Source organism: Protomyctophum parallelum, assembly GCF_964188405.1.
Source record: "Protomyctophum parallelum genome assembly, chromosome: 2".
NCBI classification, from domain to species: domain Eukaryota; kingdom Metazoa; phylum Chordata; class Actinopteri; order Myctophiformes; family Myctophidae; genus Protomyctophum; species Protomyctophum parallelum.
In genome coordinates, this window is record NC_139699.1 from 38,354,581 (window position 1) to 38,376,184 (window position 21,604).

A 21,604-nucleotide genomic window follows, 5' to 3' on the forward strand; every position below is an offset into this window, starting at 1 on the left:
TACAGAAAATTACTTTCATTTGCCCTAATGTTCATAAAATAAACTAATATAATAAAATAATAAATACATAGAGATTGGTCTATGGTTATATACTGTAATTATTTCCCTTAGTTATTGATTTTTATTGTTTTATTTTAATAAACATTAGAATAATTTCAAGTCTTTGTTCACATTGATTCATTCACTATAAATGGATCAACACACTGTATTTTTGCCACTGTAAAGAAAATGAATAGTCAGACCGTAAAACAAAATGTCTCTTTAATTTGTAAGTGTCAACAGCAGTACAAAAGATGGAGTGATGGTGAGACGCTTTTTTGTCACACAATTTCTTACTTTTACAGAAAAGGAGGAAATTCTTGAGGTAAATGAGCTTAAACAGGCAGTTCTACAGCCCACCACTGCCTTGTTACATCAATGGACTGAGTACATACAGAAAATGGTGTTACAATATGCCTGAATGCATCCTGTGGGGAGAAAACCCTAAACGTGTACACATTTCTACACTGTAAAATCCTGCGTTGATTTAACTCCAAGTATACAAAATGTACACTCCATATATTTTGTAGGCTCTCAGAGTTAGACATTGATAATTAACAGGCTTTTACAGTGTAAGGTGCCTATTTACACCAAGCAGCAGGAAAGTCCTGAGGGTAAATGGACACTCAGGACTTTTCTGTCCAAATGTGTCACTCATCTGGTGTATTTTATTTGATATAGTGTATTAAATTAATACTACCAACAGAGGAGATACCTCTCCATACACACCACTGAAGAATTATTTCACCTTAAGTTTACCTCACGTCAATACTGCACATGGAAACCAAAAAAAAGACTTGCTGGTTTACACTTTGAAGCCAAGCAAAACAAAAACAAAAACAAATATTTTAGTACCTTTTTCTTTTCTTTTTTTTCCTTTTAACAATAATATCCTTAGCAAATAATTGATCTTTTGTACTGTATAAAGAAGAATGTGAACACAAAATAATGTGATGGCAACCTTTTTTTTTTACGTTGAATTAAAAACTTTACACTGGACTGTACAAGATATTATGATAAACTATTTACATATTCAGACATAAAACTTTTTCAAAGCAGCAACAGACACTATGTATTTCATTTTCTCTAGTAACACCCAAACAATACTTGCCATGGGCCTAGGTACCTGCCAAGAAAAGTATTTCTACGCAGAAAACTGTATCAGGCTGCCAGCAATTTCAAAACAGTGGCCCCTAGTGATAGAAGGGCCACACAGTGTTGCTTGAGAGACAAACAAATCTAAAAAGCAAAGTACCATTTTGACAACTATAAATGTTGCCCTGAACAGCAAATTTTACACTTCTGAACAGCAGCTAGCATGTCAGTCCAGCATGTCAGTGAATTGTGCTGATTAAATTAATACAGAGAACATTCCCACCATATACATCACAAAGTCCAGACAGAAAGGGAACAAAATACAGTAAGTAATGTTGAAACAGCATACAAGCTTTTGTCTTCAGTTCAATCAAATGCATTTGCATGTCTGATACGTGGATTTATAGAAAAGGTTGTGAGGGCTATGTATGCTGATGGCTGGAGAATCTACATGAACTTGTTCATTAAAATTCAGCAACACAGAAAAATGGCAAAGTGAGTATAGACTAAAGAATGCACCCAAGTACCTGTGCATTCTGCTGCGTTAAAACTAATAAATATTTGCACGCTCCCACCTTTCTAAAAACTCCAAGAACCTCACTTGTGTTTTTAACAAAATATGAACCCCTCCCTTCCTATAATGTAAATGCAAGCCAAATGCATGCAGATTTGTATTTGCAATATCAGATCCTCAGAAGGAGTTTGCCACATATGAGTGCTTTAAGAAACACAAAACACAAGTGAGGATAATGTTTTACCAATAAGATTGTATCATGATTGGAAAGAAATTCTAATACAGCTAAACATTTTTGTACAGCAAGTGCTTGTTGATAAAAAATATGCACATTATTTGTAAGGACTCTTCTTTTATAAGTCGAATCTGTCCAGCTATAATTATGAATTGTCCAGGGGAAGATTATCCAAACAAGCAAGTGAGGTGCTTTGTTTTCTTTCTGGAGTTCTGTACTGTTCTCTATCAACAGGCAGAACATTCAGCAGTGGTGGACAGTAACAAAGTATGTTTACTTGAGTACTGTACTTAAGGTTGTCCTTTCTTTTTGTATGTATACTTTACTTGAGTATTTGTATTTTTGGATACTCCCAGTACATTCCAAGGAAGGGAACATTATGAATTAAGCCCAATATTTCAAATATAGTGAGAATAACCAATCTACATGCTCACATGCCGCAGTGTGACTTGTCGAGAGCTTGTAGATGAGCTATGTTCACTCCAGTACAAATTTGACTTTCACTTTGTAGTTGAGTAATATTTGATCAGAAGTATCTAGACTTTGACTCAAGTACTGTGGTACTGTTGAGTACTTTGTCCACCACTGCAACAGGCAGAATATTCAGCATCTACATGAGGTACAGTGACTTGTCAGGTTTCAAAAACATGAATCCACATACACCAATGTAAAAACAAAAATAATGTAACAGCCAAATACATAACTTATACTTCACTAAGTACTCATGAACAAAAATATAAATCTATTTCCTATGTTATATTTACAATAAAATCTAAATGAGATGGTGAATTTGTTTGAAAAAAGAAATACTTTTTGAACTCTAATTCCCAATAAATCTTAATTATTATCTTTTCTGATTGTCATTTTGTTATGTTTGCTGACAATTTTAGAGCCAACACTGGCTAATAAATACAATAAAATGTTGAAACACACTTTACATCTTCAAATACAAGGTACAATGTACGTCTGAAGTCCAATGTTTCTCAGCTAACCAGTTACTATGCAGGCCTGCAGTTGAATGTTCTGCTCACTTGTGCTGCGTTCTCTTCCCCTAGGCAGCCCTGAAGCTTAAACAAAGTGTTCATTCATCACATGTGTCTTTGCATAAATAAACAAAATAAGTAGACAGAAAAATGACCCAAATCTCATAACTGTGAGAGCGAGCCCACGAGTCCAACTGGGGAAATTTGCTCATCCAGGGATTCTTTTCTTATCATACAACAGCTTCACATTAGTCAGAATTGATAAAAAATACAATTTATATCCAGTGCTTATAACACTTATGAAACATTGTCTCCTTGTGAGATATAAGTCATTTTTTTCTTTTTCTTTTTCATTTTTTTTTTTTTTTCCTTTCTTTTTTTGTGTGGCTATATAAGCACAGTCAAGTTTCAGTTCCATCAAGAGTCCTTTTAACCACCAGCCTGTTGAATTGGTTTGGCATGGTCATGAAAATATTTACAATCACATACAAATCAATCTATCCACCAGCAAACAGGAGTAACAGCTTAAAAATACCAGATAGGTTGACCTGGAGGGAAATCCATTAAGTTTGTTTGTGGGGAGAAAATCCTAAAAACATTGTACCTCAAAACAGGAACAATACACAAATAAACAAAAAAATAAAGAAAGAAAAGAAAGTGATGAAAATATAATAGGAGTTGATGAGGTGCTTCAAAATTGGCAAGATTAAAAAATAAATGGTTGAATAATGTAGAAACAATTTGATAACAGCCAGCTCTGAATGGGTAGAGAAGGTAGGAGTATTAAAGTTAAAGAGACCATCTGTACCAATTAGGGATGGGAGAGAAATGCAGTGACCAGCAGTAAAAAAACTCATTTAGAAACAAGACCATGACCAAGCCATTAATATCAGACTTGTAGATCTGCTATTTTCAACAGTATAAATGCGAGAGTATAAATTATGCATATAAGATTTAGTGATCAGCCATTTAGATACTTTAACCACTTTAACCCTGGCATCCCTATTTTGGGCATGTCATAATATATTTATTTAATTTATTTAAAAACAAAAACAAATATGACCTTAATTATAATGTCAAAGAATTTCAAATCTTTTTGAAAAATAGCAAAAGGAAATAGCAGGCCTACAGCTTGTAGATTGGCTATTTCTTTGCTAATCGTCGTAGGACAAAGTGCTTAAGTTGTAAAAAAAAAAATATATTATAATAAAAAAAAGAACTCTGCGCTGTTTGTGAAACGGACAGGTTCAAGGGCAAGGCAGGAGAATAGCTGGACTCATGCATTAATAATTGTGCGTTTGAGATGATACCCACCCATTTTAATAATCCCCCACAGCTTGATGTACGTGTTCCATCTGCTCGCCAGTGCCTAGCGATTGGGCCAGGGTGGGGGTCCTGTCGGGGCCTTATCACTAGCACTTTGATGGAAAGCACAATGAGGGGGGCACACACACACACATGCACGCACGCACGCACGCACGCACACACACACGCACACACACACACACTACCCAACTTTATTGTTTCCCATTCCTCCCTAGTGCACCCCGCCTCTCAGAGCCAGATGGTGCCCCCTGAGTGTGAGTGTGCCGTGGGCAGAGGGGTCAGGGCACTGGGCAGGGCATCACAGGGAGGGAGAACAGTCACTTGGACCTTCTGCCCTGTAAAGTGGATCAGAGTCTTGACCGCAAGGGCTTGACTGCAAATAATCAAATAATTGAGGAGTGCCATGTTTTATATTAATTATTTATAGATGACAACCAATCAATTAGGTGTTACTTATTTTATACAGTATTTCGTCACACATATGGTGTCGTGCAAAAATAGTGAACATGTTGCATCGTGACATGTTGTGGGCTTGTAGATCGGCTATTACTATTTTGCTTAACTTTTTTGTTTCTGCCTATAATGACACGCCCAAAAAAAGATGATATTTTATCAAATTATTGATTAGTGATTGTTTTACTACATTTGGACTATATTTTGGTCTATTTAGCTGTCTATCCAGAAGGTCACGGTCATCACAGTTGATGTAAGGTTTGGAAAATGGTATGCCCCTTGTTTGTGAGGAATAATTAAATGTCGTCTTTGAAATATGAGGGATAAGTGCATTCTAAAATAATAAAAAAATGTAAATGTCATCACACCATTGAAATAAAACAAATAAAAAGGCTTAAATATAAGTGTGAAGACAATAATAATGTGTTTGCATAAGTGCACTAATTCAGAGATTGATGTTTTGGACTTTGAACTATATTATGTTATGATTTTAGCCTTTTGTTATGTTCTTACAAACATTGTTGCCTCATCCTCTTAAGACTACTGCAGTAATCAACACATTGCATTGTATTAACTTGATGGCCATGTTGTGCTTTAAGACTTTGTAGTGTCAATGTAATTATTTTTCAATTTCTAAAAAGTTTCATACATTCTCCATCCGAATGGGAGCTAAGAGAACACCGTTGTAGCACATAGTACAACATCACTTTGAGATTGTAATGCCCCCAAAGCTGCCTTCTGCTGCTATTCCAATCTCACAGATTGAATATACCTTTGGCCCTTCAGTTCAGGCTTGATTATAATTGCTCTGATTAAGAACGTGATTAGTAAGACTAGGTTGGAGGGCTGATAATATGTGGGGAACAATCCAGTGCTGCTCTGTGGCCTGATATATATTTGGTTATAACCGGCACACAACAAAGTACAAATCCTCCATATGTGGACAGGGCTGGTGCGGAGGAGAGGCATGGTTGAAATCACTGATGATCACTGCATTGGGCTCCCTGGAGGACAGCAAGCATGACAAGCTACCACCCAAAGACACTGCATGACTTCCTACAGAGCATGCTGTCTCCCAAGTTCCTGAGGTTTGTGTGTTTGTCTATTCTGTTAGGGTAAATTAAAGAAAGAAAGACTGGATAATGAAGCCGCAATAAGAGATCAAGAGATTGTCTAGGACTCATACAGCCTCTTTCAGAAGACTTTAAAGTGTAAGATTTTTAGGAGGAAACTTGAAATGTTTGGCACTGTCTTCTGCACAAAATTGTGCAGTTTGTATGATAATAATAATAATAATAATAATAATAATAATAATAATATCAGTGTGTAATTTTCCATCTCTAAAACGATGGAATCACACCACTTTATTATTTCAATATATTGTTTTAATATTTTGTTCTAATATTCTGATTAAAAACATTCACAAGCTGTTGGCTGGCACAGCATACCTGAGTGAGAATATAATTCCCATCATGAACAGTAATGTAACATATCAAAAGCATCTAACTGAAGTGAAAACAAAAGTAAATGACTGTAAAAATTATAGATTCATTATCAAATATTCAATTTCAAGTTCTGTTTTTTGTTATAGGCAAAAACCTAATCGCGTAAATGTCCATGATCACAACACAAAAACAAACAATGAGATTAAAAAAAAAGAAAAAACAACTAAAATTACCACAACCCAAACTGCTTCACACACTAAGAAACACTTAAGACCAAATAGCTGTTGATTCCGATGGAGCCCCAATACGCATGCTGGCTCTTAAATGATATATCATCAGTAAGATTAATTCTTTCACTTTTGTGGTGTTTTTTTTTTTTTCCTTCTCTTTTGTTGTTGTTTTCTTTCCCTCCTTCAGATCCGACCAGCCCTCTGAACTTCCTCCTGGATGTCGTGATGTTCTGAAATCTGTACATGCCTCCTGGTTGATCATAGAGGCATCAGTTGGTACTCACTGGCTCCTGTGTGTCATTCTCACTGCTATAGTCTGATTTGGGCTCATCCTCAAAGTCCTCATACAGGTCCATCTCTTCCACGCCGTTCACATGCTCACTGTTGTTGGCTATGGGGCTGGGCTCTAGCTTCATGTTGAAGGTGCTCTGGATGATAGGAATGGTAGGCTCGGGGCTGGCAGAAGCACTCGAGCACTCTGACGTCATCTGAGGGGACGGTGTGGTGGTCGTCATGGTTATGGCCCCGGGGTAGACCACGCCAGCGCTGGTACTGATGGGGAGTTGTGGCTGCTGCCTTAATGTAGTCAAGAACAAACAGAGTGAGAGACAGAATGGTAGAGAGAGAGGGAGACGAGAGAGAGAAGGGGGAGGGAGAGAAGGGGGAGGGAAATAGATGAAGAGAGAGATTTTAATCAGGTTAGTCTCGACTTTTCCTGATGTGAAATGTGAAATAAGCTACTATAATCACGTGTTACGAACAAATAGAAAGAATGCTGAGGGAGTGCATTCTACTGGGGGGAACCCAAGAGACGACTTCTTTTCAAGTACTTAAACTGGGAATGTTGGATTAAGTGTTCCCCACAGCAATGTGCTCTGAGCTAGCAGTTCTGTGGAAATGATTTGGGAAAAGAGAGGTCCTCCTGACAGCTCCCGTTTGGAGTTTTTCAGATATGGTACACGGTTTATTAGCGACATAAAGCCAATATGTGGTTAGTGCCGCTCCTTTCTAGAGTTGCACTGGATGATTGATACTCCAGCAATGCATACTGTATAGCTTACGACAGACGTGGCAACACCTGGAAAAAAGTTTCCCCTTGCTGACCACACACAGTAAATTATGGAGTTAAGGTCCAGACAGCCACCCTCCCGCCTTCTGTAAATCTATACTTATGGTTTATATCCTCTAATAATGTCTGCATTTCATGCTCCACTTGTAGGCTACCATTGTCTTGAATGTAGGCACAGCTATTAAAATACAAGTGGTTTAAACGGGCATGTGGAAATACAATATGTGCTCTTTCCTGGCATTTCATAACCATAAACCAATGCATACCGTATTTAAGCTCTCAAACTAGCCTACAGTATAATATGTTTGGTGAAAATTATTTATTACAAATTTTCTATGAGTTGTGTGTGCATCTACCCCACAGTGAAGAACTGCCTCATCTCTTGCCGTCGTGAGCGCATCATCTGTTTGTACTCGCCGATGCGAAGCTTCTTCCCGTCAATGATGCAGGTCCGTTTGGGCCGAGGCTTGTACTTGTAGTTGGGGTACTTCTCTAGGTGGATTTTACTGAGTCGGGCCTGCTCTTCATAGAAAGGCTGCTTCTCCTGGTTAGACATGGACTTCCAGCGAGACCCTACATGACACAGTTACAGTACATGCAGTTTTAACACAGACATTGAAACACATCTTTCAGGAATAACGCTGAAAGAAATAATGAAGTTTATTCCTTATTCCAAAATGCATGCGGTATAATTCATGTCAAAGTCCCTGGTAGCTGCGTGTATTGTATTCACATTACCTAAGGGGGTCCAGCACGTGCTGATTCAAATACTAGCACAAACAACAACAGGCTGTAATAAATACAGCGAGCTCCCTGGTGTTTCCTACTGCGTGGGTGACGCCACTTTTAATAGTAGTGATCTATGGACTCTCAATGCTGAGGGGACAAGACCCATTTACTCGCTGTCATTTTTCATGACAAACACTTACACCAGTGACGTGCTGTAAATCCATCTGATGTGGATTGATCCACAGTGGCCAATCAGATAACACGCCGATGGTCTCACCCTGCTAACCCCATACTCCCCCACCCGCAGCCGTGCACATTTTTTCGCATATGCACAGGTACTAAAAAGGCTTCCACTAACTGAGAAGCAGTAAAAAAATAAAAAAATAAAAACACATCTAAAAAGGCAACATTAAACTTTGTAAGGAAAAGCTATCAGCCATTAGCGGACATTTTGGGGTCTTAAGGGAATAAGTCAGAGGAAGATTTCTGGTACTGTTACCGTACCATACAACAGTATTCACAACCAGAGCATTCCATTCCTTCTCCACAGTTCACCGTGAATGAAGTTCTGTTTCGTCTTGGTTTTAGCACAGCGTTTTAAAAACGATGCATTTATTACTATTGTCAGCAGCCAGACAGTTCAGCTCCTGTGTCCAGCAGAGAAGAAATTGGCAGCAGAGATGGAATATGTTGAATATCCAAATTATACAGTTATGGGGCTCTTGGGAAAGTATGCTGTAGGTACAGAGCACGTAATTTCCTTTACGGGTACAACAAAGACTCTGACATCTAAGCAGGAAGTTTGTCTTTATGTACATATTTTTGGTCAATTTGAAGCTTTTTGGCTGCTGTTTGTATAGGGTCTTACTACACGGGCCACAGCCCTGTCTAATAAAAACATAAAAATAATGTTTTTCCTTTTTCTCCCATTTACAGTTGTCATTATGCCAAATTCCCAGTTCCCCCAATGTTCTGAAGTCAATTATCGCCACTGACCGCAGACCCCTACTGGTTAGTTTGTTAGGGAGGGTGTAGACAAGCTTGTGTCTCCTCCGATACACGTGACGTTGCCAGGCGATTCTTTTCCCCTTTCCCCTCTCCCACAGTGAGAGGTTTCACCAGAAGGACATAACGCATGCATAGGAACACACTCTTTCTATCGGTTCCACACCGTGCTGAACCCCAACCAACGAGTAGGAGTCGCTAAAGCAGTGGCACCCTACCTGCCTGACTTCCCACCCCAAACACTCTGTGTGCATAACTGTAATCCCAATGTTCGGAAGGTGGCATACCTTCCCTGTTCCAGATTATTTGTATGTACATTTGGCTCAACAGAAGTTTAACCGGAAACACACATAACACCTTCACCTATGTTTCCTGTTCAAAACTGCTGCTAAGCCAATCAAACAAAGCTATGGGAAAATTAACTGGAACAGGAAACAGTTGTGCCAACTTCTGAAAACTGGGACTACAGTTATGCACAGAGCCTATTGTGTTTAATGGAGCCATGCCGGTTGCACCACGGAGGATTTAAACGCTCAGCTGCATTATGTTACAAAATAAATTATGTATTAGTTGTTGATTAACACATTGGACAAGGTGGGCATACAATATGTTTGAATGAAGAGCATAAAAGTCTTACCCAAGATTTTGCTGATGTTGGAGTTGTGCATGTCAGGGAAGGCCTGAAGTATCTTGCGCCTCTCATCTTTGGCCCACACCATGAACGCGTTCATGGGCCTTTTGATGTGAGGCTCATTGTTGTTCCTTCCTCGGGCCTCTCTGTAGACCCGCGCCTCAGTAGTGCTGGCGCCTCCTGTTGGACAACAATAATAATGGTTGTGATTTATCTGCAGAGCCATTGACGTATTTGCTCCCTGGAAATGCCAGAGCGGGAACAAGAAATAGAACAAGCACAGCAAGCCATTAATCAAAAGTCACGCATCTCAGTAAGTTCTCTACCCTGTCCACACTGTCATCACTGCTATCACCTGACTGGGCCTAGACCTAGCTGGAAGTCAATGATGGACCATAGACCCTGCTAGAGGGTGTACGTTTTCTATTGACTGGAACAAAGGCCACGTTTTACCTGCACGAAAAGTGCAAGGTAGACCCAACCTCTCAAAAAACATTTAAGGGAAACGAGAACCTTGAACTTAAACTCCGGTCAAATATTGTTCTCTGTCTCTGCGAGTGTTCACACCTCTACTCATGCCTCATGCATTTCAAGCTTACATTTATAAAGTTTCTATAAAACATGCAAACGTGCCAACATAAATAAAAAACATAGGCCTCTTTAAAAGAAACTGAAAATTACGGAAGGGAGAGCGATCTCTGCCAAAATCCTGCAGTATTAAAACATTCAACCACAGAACATTTGAACACATACTGTATGCACAAATCAGATCAGGCACACACGCTATGTCCACACACACACACACACACACACACACACACACACACACACACACACACACACACACACACACACACACACACACACACACAGCACACGCGCACACGCACACGCACACACACACACACACACACACACACACACACACACACACACACACACACACACACACACACACACACACACACACACACACACCACACACACACACACACACACACACACACACACACACACACACAAGGCAAATAGTTGACATGAGAGTGCAGACTGTGCAAAGTGCTGTTTCTCAATCAGGCCATTCACAATCAGCATAAGAGAGCTTCTCTCTGTATTAAACTGTACATCAGGCTGATAATGATTTCTCTTTGCATGCATATTTGCTCCCTTTTATATGTAAGATGTGAAAGAATTAAATAAAAGCAATATGAATATTTAAACAAACAAAAACATGTTGATAAACAAGGCTTGAAAAATAGAAGGGAAAAAAAGGCTTTCCATATGCTACGATACATCTTTAATGATCTCAAATCTGGGAAAGAAAGCTTGGGATGACTCATGCATATTTCATCATCCACATGTGAAGCCTTCTCATTAGGCCTTTCCACGAGCAGTCTTGGCACACGTTACCTGGGGTTTGATTTCTATTATCATTTCAGCTGATAAACAGAATCACACTCTTAATGAGTGATGAAGAACTGTGATGTAGTGAGAATAATTCACTAATCACAGAAAACACTCACTGTACTCTATGCAGCGAATGGGCCACTGCACAAAATGACAACTCTAAGAATAAGACTTGAAGAGTACGTCACAGTAATAGGACATATAGTAAAGTACATGCATGTAAACACACAAGCATGTACTTTACTAGACAGTAGGCCTCCAACTAGAAATTATTTTCGGTAATTATTCTATCGATTATTTTTGTATTCATCAAATACTAGAAAAGTGTGGGTTTTTATTTATTCAAAGTCATCTGATTAACCACTTAAGCCCTGATTTATGCTTATGATTTATAGCAAAGATCTACAAAAGCGTTGTCGGCTTTTAAATCAGATTTTTTTTCTTCGATATTATTTAAAACAATGGATAAACTAGTAAGTTTGATTAACCGTTGAACCTTTACAGGACAGCCATGTCCAGATTAACAAACAAGTAAGAGGTCTGGTGGACTGATCAGGCCATTTGTTTACGGTTTGGCTGGAGCTCAGACACAATCTGGCTGGTGTCCAGTTGTCCATAAGAAAGGCCCCCTCTGACCAACATAGGGCCCTCCAGATCCATTTGCACCAGCTCATGTTCAACAGTTATATCGAGACATTTATGGCCCAGAAAGTCAAGTCTTTATCAGAAATGTGCCTCTTCACATGGTTATGCTACATCAGGCAGGGACCAGGGGCTTCAGATCTTGTCATTTAGCTCAATGGAGGTTTAGACAGTGTCATGCCAGGCATCTGATGCTCAGCCGGCACTCATTTCCAGCCCCCCCCTCCCCCCATCATCATATGATCATCCTCCTTCAGATACCTGGGGAGAAAGCCTAATCTACAAACCCCCTAAGATGACATTATGCAGTATGCAAACACATGCATGCATACTGTACACGCAGATGCAAACACACATACAAAATCACAAACACACACGCACACACACACACACACACACACGCACACACGCACACACACACACACACACACGCACACACACGCACACACACACACACACACACACACACACACACACACACACACACACACACACACACACACACACACACACACGCACGCGCATATTACAAACATTAACATTACATTTTGAATGTTTTCCTTTCATAAATGCATTCTCAAAGTCAAAATGTTGTCTGTGAGAGGCAAAGCAAGGCCACCGGCTCCCGGCCTTACAGTAACCTACCGCGAATTCAAAAATAATACACTGCCTTCACGGCCGCCGATCCCTACAGTACGTTAATTTCATTTAGCATGCACTCACTGTACAGGATAAATTGATTTCACTTTGTTTGGTTTTGACAACCATGTTTATTGTGCAATGAAATGTGGTGTGGCAGAGGGCTGACAATATCCATCAACGCGGGGCAATCTGCTGACTGCCGGGGCCAGATGAAGGTATTCATTAGCCCAGGAGCGCAGCGCTCACTCAGACACGACAGCCAGTGTCTGCACCCCAGGATCGCTCGCTCTAATTTACGATGCCTCCCGTGCCATTACTCTATCACTGACACTGATTCAGCAATTTATATACTGGCATGCATGCATACAGGCAGAGGTGAGCTTCTTATGATGGAGCGGGGCGGGAGGGGGGACACAAAACAACTGGCTGCTATCAGCTACTGCTACAGTCACAGTTAGCCAGGAAACCACCCACTTGACTTAGTTCATTAGAGAGGAAGCCAAGAGAGACATGGATCTTGCTTTACATGATGGCAGGTGGAGAAGTATCTTCTCCTTGTTGTTATATGCTCCAGCAGGCCGGTGGAAAAGCAACGGCGGCAGTATTACATCAACTCTGCCTGTCAGAGGAAGTCACGGCGGCCAAGCCCACGTCATCCGTTAAATGCCTATCTAACACACTTGCATAGGGAGGCTGTTTAATCAATGCTCATTTTATCATTCTTGAATCCTCTTTTCTTATTAAACATGTACTGTATACTACTATACTTATAGATTTTTTTATGATCCTTTTCCACTAGCTTGCATTTCAGTCCTTCATGATGGTTGTCATTTTAATTATAGTTTATTATTCTCAACAAGTATTATTCTGAAGATTATTAACTGTAGATGTACAGTATGTGTGGTTATATTGATTGCACAGGGCTGCTATTCAGGAAGGAAACCTCAGATGAGAGTCTGATTTGGGTAATTTTAATATCTGGTAACGGCGTCTCCTAGGGAGTTAGCTGTCCTGAAGAAGATGGTCTGTCTCTGTGTGTGTGGGTGTGTGTGTGTGTGTGTGTGTGTGTGTGTGTGTGTGTGTGTGTGTGTGTGTGTGTGTGTGTGTGTGTGTGTGTGTGTGTGTGTGTGTGTGTGTGTGTGTGTGTGTGTGTGTGTGTGTGTGTGTGTGTGTGTGTGTGTGCGGGTGGGTGTTTGTGCATGTCTGTCTGTCTGTCTGTCTGTCTTGCAAACCACTGACTGATCAGTGTAAATTTTCTTACAAGTAGTCGACTTGCCAGTGGGACAAAATCCATGGATGTTTTTCACAATATAGGAGGGGCTGGCGCCCCTCAAAAATCACACCTGTGTGAAGTGAGGGGCGCTCTTATCATCGTACATCATCATACATCATCTCATTCAGGCCGATCACAATTTGCGTCCTCACCTTCGTCATCAATGTTGTCATCAATGTTGTCATCAATGTTGTCATCAATAATTTACACTATGACGTAAAATGTCCGTTCATTGTCAATTGGAATTTAATGTTTGTGTAGGACCAAGTCTGTGTACACACACTAAAAGCTGGACATAGGAGGGGCTAGCTCCCCGCAAAAATATAATTAAAAACTCTGGTGCCCAAATGGGGTGCATACTTAGTTCAGACTAGTCATTGGTTAGACATAAGGTTGGTGAGGGGTGCGTTAAGACGACCGGATTAAGGTTGGTGAGGGGTGCGTTAAGGGTTGGGAGAGGGTTAAGGTTAGGTTTAGGTGTGCTGCCCCATGGGAGGTTAGGGTTAGGGTGAGGGTTTGAGATTGTAGGACTAATGACTAGGGCTAAGGCTACCTGTGCATTATTAAATTAACCTTGTTCTTTCATATTAAGCACTTAAGGTGTTGAGCCATTAGCCAATTTTAATATAGGATGGAATATTTTCCCACCTATTTGGGTAAGACTAACATCATAAATATGACGTCAGAGATCCACAGGGAAGTAGACCATGTATCAGAGGTAGACAGACTCACTGTTCTATTTGCTGAAATATTGTTGTTTTGACTTCTTGTTTTTTCATAAAAAGGATGACACCACTCTGACATTTACAAATGGAAATTAGCTATTTTTCTCTCCCTGTGTGCGAGCGAGCGTGTGCGCGTGTGTGTGTGTGTGTGTGTGTGTGTGTGTGTGTGTGTGTGTGTGTGTGTGTGTGTGTGTGTGTGTGTGTGTGTGTGTGTGTGTGTGTGTGTGTGTGTGTCGGGGAGTAAGCCATTTAGGAATCAGTTAGTTAGGTGTGTGATTGTGTAAATAAATACAGATGTTTAGCAGTGACAGGAGCAGGCCCCCTGGGTTGTTGAGGAGGAGCGTGGTGGGGCGGTGGGGTGGCAGAGGGAACACTGCTTAATAGAATTTATTGTGATTCATGAGGCCTGCAGCTCAGTGTGACAGAGCCATATGAGAATCCCCTTTTAATTTGTCTCTCCTGAAACCACCGCAGATGAGCGGCGTGAATTACAGCGAGAGAGACAGAGAGAGAGAGAGAGAGAGAGAGAGAGAGAGAGAGAGACAGAGACAGAGACAGAGACAGAGACAGAGACAGAGACAGAGACAGAGACAGAGACAGACAGAGACAGAGACAGAGACAGAGAGAGAGACAGAGAGAGAGAGAGACAGAGACAGAGACAGAGAGACAGAGACAGAGACAGAGACAGAGACAGAGACAGAGACAGAGACAGAGACAGAGACAGAGACAGAGAGACAGAGACAGAGACAGAGACAGAGAGACAGAGACAGAGAGACAGAGAGACAGAGAGAGAGAGAGAGAGAGAGAGAGAGAGAGAGAGAGAGACAGAGACAGAGACAGAGACAGAGACAGAGACAGAGACAGAGACAGAGACAGAGACAGAGACAGAGAGACAGAGACAGAGAGAGAGATAGAGAGAGAGAGAGAGAGAGAGAGAGAGAGAGAGAGAGAGAGAGAGAGAGAGAGAGAGAGAGAAAGAGAGACAGAGACAGAGACAGAGACAGAGACAGAGAGACAGAGACAGAGAGAGAGAGAGAGAGAGAGAGAGAGAGAGAGAGAGAGAGAGAGAGAGAGAGAGAGAGAGAGAGAGAGAGAGAGAGAGAGAGAGAGAGAGAGAGAGAGAGAGACAGAGAGACAGAGACAGAGAGAGAGAGACAGAGAGAGAGACAGAGACAGAGACAGAGACAGAGACAGAGACAGAGACAGAGACAGAGACAGAGACAGAGACAGAGAGAGAGAGAGAGAGAGAGAGAGAGAGACAGAGACAGAGACAGAGACAGAGACAGAGACAGAGACAGAGACAGAGACAGAGAGAGAGAGAGAGAGAGAGAGAGAGAGAGAGAGAGAGAGAGAGAGAGAGAGACAGAGACAGAGACAGAGACAGAGACAGAGACAGAGACAGAGACAGAGACAGAGACAGAGACAGAGACAGAGACAGAGACATAGACAGAGACAGAGAGACAATCATAAAGGGAAAAAAGCCAGTAAATGCACCTAAAGAATTCCAGTGTTCATTTAACTCTGTGAAAGTGTAAAAATGGACATATAAGAATATTAAATGAACAATTAATTAATTGAAGTATACCCTTTCAGGTTTCTATGCAGTGAGGCCCGGCAGCCTATCTATCGCACCTGTGTGCTGCAGGCTCAGACTCGACCGTGTACCGGGTGGAGCCAGATGATGCAGTACGTTCTCTCTATCAGTGGTGGAAAAAGTACTAGTTTTATTTACCTAAGTAAAAGTACCAATACTGCAATTTTGAAATACTCCATTACAAGTAAAAGTACGGAATTCAAAATGTAATTGAGTAAAAGTACAAAAGTATTGCCATCAAAATTGACTTAATGTACCAAAATTAAAAAGTACTAATTATGCAGAATGTCCGGCTATTTTCAAACGGCTGAAATGTACGGCTGAAGTGGTTTATGTATGTTTTGTAATAATAATCTAAATCAAAAAAGTAACCAGTAACAAAAGTTTTCAACTAAATGTAGTGGAGTAAAAGTACAATATTTGGATCCGAGATGTAGTGGAGTAGAAGTAAAAGTATTGGAAATTAGAAATACTCAAGTAAAGGACAAATCCCTCAAAATTGTAGGCCAATTTAAGCACTTAAGTAAATGTACTTTCCACCACTGCGCTCTCTCTCTCTCTCTCTCTCTCTCTCTCTCTCTCATATATATACTGTTATATACCCACATCCGACCTCTGCCCTCTCGCTTCTCTCCTGTTCACTTACTGGTCTTTGTTCAGCAGAGAGACACATGCTGTCACCCAGGAATCCGCTCTGGAGGACGAGCCTTGGTGAACAGGCAACAATCACGCAAACCTGCCAAGCCTTCCCCGTCGGGATCAGATCTAACACCTCTGACTGAAGGTATTTACTGCTGACAATAGCGCCTCTCCCTCGGAGCGGGATCAGCTCCGATTAATGTGTATGGACAGAAACAACGCAGCGCAGCGGTGCTCACAAACACCATTCCTCAAGCCCTGGCTCACAGTCTGCTAATTAAACCATTACAAATTACAAGTGATTTAAGCCCTACTTTAACATGTCAATTCCTAGCTTTTTTCTCCCCCTTTCACGCGAGTTGGATGCAATGGATTCTGTGTGTGTGTGTGTGTGTCTGTGTGTGTGTCTGTGTGTGTGTACGTGCATGCATGCGTGCGTACGTGCGTGCGTGCGTGTGTGGAAGCATGGGAACAAACGACTGACATGTTTGAACATGCTAGCTGCTTTCTAACTTTTGTCTGCACCATCCCCTCTCGCATGCCAAGAGCCTTAAAGGGGGCATGAGACATTCCACTTCACGCCACAGTATTACACACAAGAGAGGTACACACACTCATGCACGCACGCACACACGCATGCGCACACACACACGCACACGCACACACACTCACACACACACACACACACAGAGAAACGCATGCACACATACACAGCATTTACCCAGTCGGGACAAAATGAGATGTAATTTGAAAACTTCAAAGCAGAAATATGCGTATTATTGATCATGTTGATCTACTCGGCTATTGTTTTTACGTGTTGATATTCATCTTGCCTCAAAGCATGTAATGTCTGCTTTACGTACAGGGAGACTCTTTTCTACTGGGAAAAAATAACAAAGTAAAATGCCAGGAAATAAAAGCTAGGCCTTAATTCCCATGGCCTGAGCAAGGAAGAAAAACAACAACACAAACCTCTTCCAAACAATCAACTCATAATCAACTCCATAACAGCTCTGAGCTACCCTTGTAAATAAGCACAACATCGCCGCTCCGCACGACGACAATACACGACTACTGTTCTTTTCCACTCCATTCCATGCCGATTTTATTAGAGCAACTTCTGGCCAAAACGGTTTGGTTCATGGTGTTACAGTGTGCGTTTAGATTTTAACTCCTGCCTATGCATCTCTCTCAACGCCCCCTTTGTTCTCCCAAGACCCTCCATGATGGGGGCGGTTTAGACAAACATACGACCCCAGCACCAGACCCGCTCCACACTGCCATATGTGAATGAACAAAGGGGCTGAGGCCTTTGTGGTATTTGTTAATGTTTTTCATCTGCGCTTAAAAAGACCTAATGAATTTGTGGTGGGCTCGTGTGTGTGGCTCGTGGCTTCGCAAAATGAAGGAAGGAAACTCTATCTAATTTCCATTCCTCCGCCGCTATTTTCCAATAGCCCTCGTTAGTACTTTGGCAGCTGTTAATTTGGTTGCTGCATGCTTTGCAAATATTAGTTTAAGCAACCTAAAGCTTTCTGCGAAACGGCAGTGATGACAGAGGTCTGCTGTACACTGGGGCCTTCTCAATGCTACTGCTCTGTTCAGTAGGGAGGCTGCTAAACACCAAGGGGCTTTCACACCCCATCTAGGGCTTTGGGAGGTACACCCAGTAGTTTTCCTCTTCAGGAAGCACCAAGGTATTTCATCCAAATGTTGCTATTTAGGACAGTGCTTCTCAAACCTTTTCATGTGGACCCCCAAATTAAGGTAGACTCACACAAGATTTGTGACATTTAACATTTAATGTTTCAAATTAAATATTCAATTTTTTATATTATTTCAAAATTGTTTGAAAATAGAAGATCTAGCTCACAATGTTATTTTCAAATAGCATGGTGCATGGGTTAAAGTGGTTAAACCGATTTTGATGCTATTAACTAATCAATTGGGCTGGGGATGCCCTGGAACCCCCTCAAGGACACCTGGTGGTCCCCAACCCCACTTTGAGAACACCTGTGCTAGGAAATAAGCCCATTCCCTTCAGTACATCCGGTCTGCTGTTGGTTGGACCTCATGTTATTCATCATCAACCAGTTTAATTTAACATTAGGTAACAATGGCCAGGGTTGAAGAGAAAAGCCCATTCAATAATTTCTCCCACCAGTCTGTAATTAGTTTTTACACCATAATAACTACTATACGTTATGACAGTACGTATAGTAAGTATAATTATACCGTATACGTAGCACACAAAGATAACAGCTGACCAGCATGTAATTTTATCTGATGTCCAGGAAACATAAGTTAATATAGGTTCACTGTTGTTATGTTGTCACTTTGGAAAAATTAATGAATAGTGGAGCAACAAGACAATATTAATAATGTATATGCGGGACAGTCTGCATAATTTCTACATAATGGTATTGCAAGCCATAAAGGTAAAGGTATTGCAAGCCATACTGTTGTTTGGTCAACAGTCTCAACAAATGGTTCAAGGATGAGAACGGCCTCAAAACAAGGATCTCAGAAGTCAACATGTCCTCAGACATGTAAACACACTCAGTCTATAAAAACAGACTTCTTTATGTGGGCACATCATCATAAAACTCTGTCTCACATCTTTCACCCAACCGTGTTTTCCTGTTGGTGAAGTTGAAACAGACAGATATATTTGTGGTGCAGGAGATGAAATGGAGACTGTGCTTTTGAGTTATGTGCAGCGCCCTGGCTCCCAGCCATGCCCCCACCCCTCCCCCCCCCCCCCCCCCCCACCCCTGGGAAGAGGACCTTGGTGGCCCATGCCTCTCCTCTCAGCTAACCTCTGCCTGCTCCTAATCCATAGCCTACTGGGAACACTGACATGAGGCGCCTGGCACTAGCCTTTCCCTCGGCCCCGCGTGGGACATAAAAAGAAACAACTGAGATGGTGTGCGCCTTGCTTCTGTCCTGACTCCCCAGTAGCCACAGAAGGAAGGTTCCCACTGGGGAGGCTGGGGAACCGGCACATCGGCCCTGGGGGGGCTCATAGGGCTGGGCACATCTGCCCTGGGGGGGCTCATAGGGCTGGGACAGGCTCCGTTGGCTGAGGATCACATGGGAACCATCTCTTTGCAACCACTAAGTGCACCTCTAATTCTCATCCTCCAGTTTGGGTGTGATGTGAAAGCAGACATGTTAAATAATTTAAGCATCTGCTTTGGAGTTAGTAAACAAACAGTTTTTTTTTTTCTATGGGAGGTGAACCAAAATGTTGTATAAAATCTATGTGAGCTGTTTACGCAGAAATATTGCAGGCTTCAAAAAACTAAAATGGTGGGAATTGGTTCTAATGCGTTACAATCTCAAAGCGGGTGAAGGCTTGCATTGTCCTGAGAAATATCTATCCTCTAGCTTTGAGAGACTTTCACCCATCAAAAGGTGAGTCGGGTCCATTCTCCCCTTTGCTCCAGCTCTGAAGTGCCATGGAAACGGCCACAAATATTTATGTCAGACAAACATTGGTGCACCGAGGTACTTCTGGTGGAGTGCAGGAGCCAAGGCCACAAAGGGAGATGACGCTTTGTCACACGGGTGCTACCTGAATTTGCACCCCTGTGCCCAGGACCTCAAACAAGCTTGGCGGCAACAGCAGCCAAGCTTGGAGAAAAGCCAGCTTTGTCCTCAGGCTGCCTTGTCCTCCGCTCACCTACCTGTGAAAACCTGGGAGCCAACAGCTTTCAGCCACCCTTTAACACTCACACGCATGGACGCACACGCACACACACACACACACACACACACACACACGTGCTCGCATGTGTGCGTGTGTTCACCTCCCGACCATATGCGGCTGAGCCATGCGAGGCAGCAGGCTCTGCTAGCCCTCAGCCCCTCACATCCACTCCATTGTCCATATAGCACTGAGAATACAGCATGGGTTTTCTTTTTTGCTTTAGTTTTAGAAATTAACGTACAGTACCATGTAAACTTAACTCTGAGAATGTAGAAAATGTAACAAAATCGACCTTTACTGATGATTTAACTGTGTATTGTACACTGTAGCACTGAATGAATACTTTGTGACCATATTAGAGGAGACCATTGTTAAAAAATAAATAAATGAAATGTACAATACAAAAGAGAGAGGAAGCCATGTTCGTACCGTCGAGATCTTCTGGCCTGGTGAGGTCGATAACTCTGTGACCAATCTTTCCATCTTCACCTAGCTTGCTGAGGTGATGAAGGCTCTCGAAATGTGCCCTCTCCTGTGGAAGAACAGAAGCCTTTAGCTACACAAACAAACAAAGCAATGAAGTGCTGTACACAGTACCTCTTCCATTGTAACGAAGTGGCCAAATATGACCCCATTAGGACATTTTATTTATTTTTTTATTTTTTTCAAGAAAACGTGTCTTTGATGAATGGAGGTTCTTTTGAAGAGCTGGTCCTTTGAATCGAGCTAGATGTAGCTTTTTCCCTTTTCTCATATCTCTATTCAAGCAGCCGCTATAATGGATGACAGAAGGTGGAGAGACACGGTGCAGACCTTGGGGTTCTGTAAATAGATTTACAGAGGAATACTTTTGTGATCCCGAGCACACAATGGGGCCACGGCCCTCTCTTTGCAGCGCTCAGATTTTTTCCTCTGTAATCTTCTCCCTGCATCCTCCCTGCGCCGTCCGCGGCGCTCAGAGCTCAGCACCCATCATTTATTCAGAGTTCATGCTTTGCAGAACACACCGTGTTTTCCCTTTTGTCACATCACTTCATGCTCAGATTAAACTTGGCATCATGTTGTACTCGACACACAATGGAGCCCTGTCATCCGCCGCTCGGTGACAATATTAAATGTCATGTCCATGTGCATTTACAGAATAAAATAACAGCTTTCGGGGGGTCTTTGAATAGTTGTTGCACATTACACTTAATGTATTATGCAGGCGGAGAGT

At 41.7% G+C, this 21,604-nt stretch overlaps 1 protein-coding gene across 10 annotated transcripts in view; it reads right to left on the reverse strand.

The window, feature by feature from the left end:
* Nucleotides 1-244: 244 nt before the first annotated feature.
* sox6 (SRY-box transcription factor 6) overlaps nucleotides 245-21,604 on the reverse strand; it is a 174,884-nt gene continuing 153,524 nt past the window's right edge. For 9 of the 10 annotated variants that reach the window (XM_083759969.1, XM_083759973.1, XM_083759976.1 and 6 more), the window contains 4 exons: nucleotides 20,818-20,920; nucleotides 9,761-9,934; nucleotides 7,746-7,962; nucleotides 245-6,896 (listed from right to left, as the gene is read on the reverse strand). In XM_083759969.1, coding sequence (XP_083616095.1) covers nucleotides 6,590-6,896; nucleotides 7,746-7,962; nucleotides 9,761-9,934; nucleotides 20,818-20,920 — 801 coding nt within the window. In that variant the 3' untranslated portion in view covers nucleotides 245-6,589. The remainder of the gene's footprint in view (nucleotides 6,897-7,745; nucleotides 7,963-9,760; nucleotides 9,935-20,817; nucleotides 20,921-21,604) is intronic. The other variant, XM_083759968.1, reaches the window with a different exon arrangement.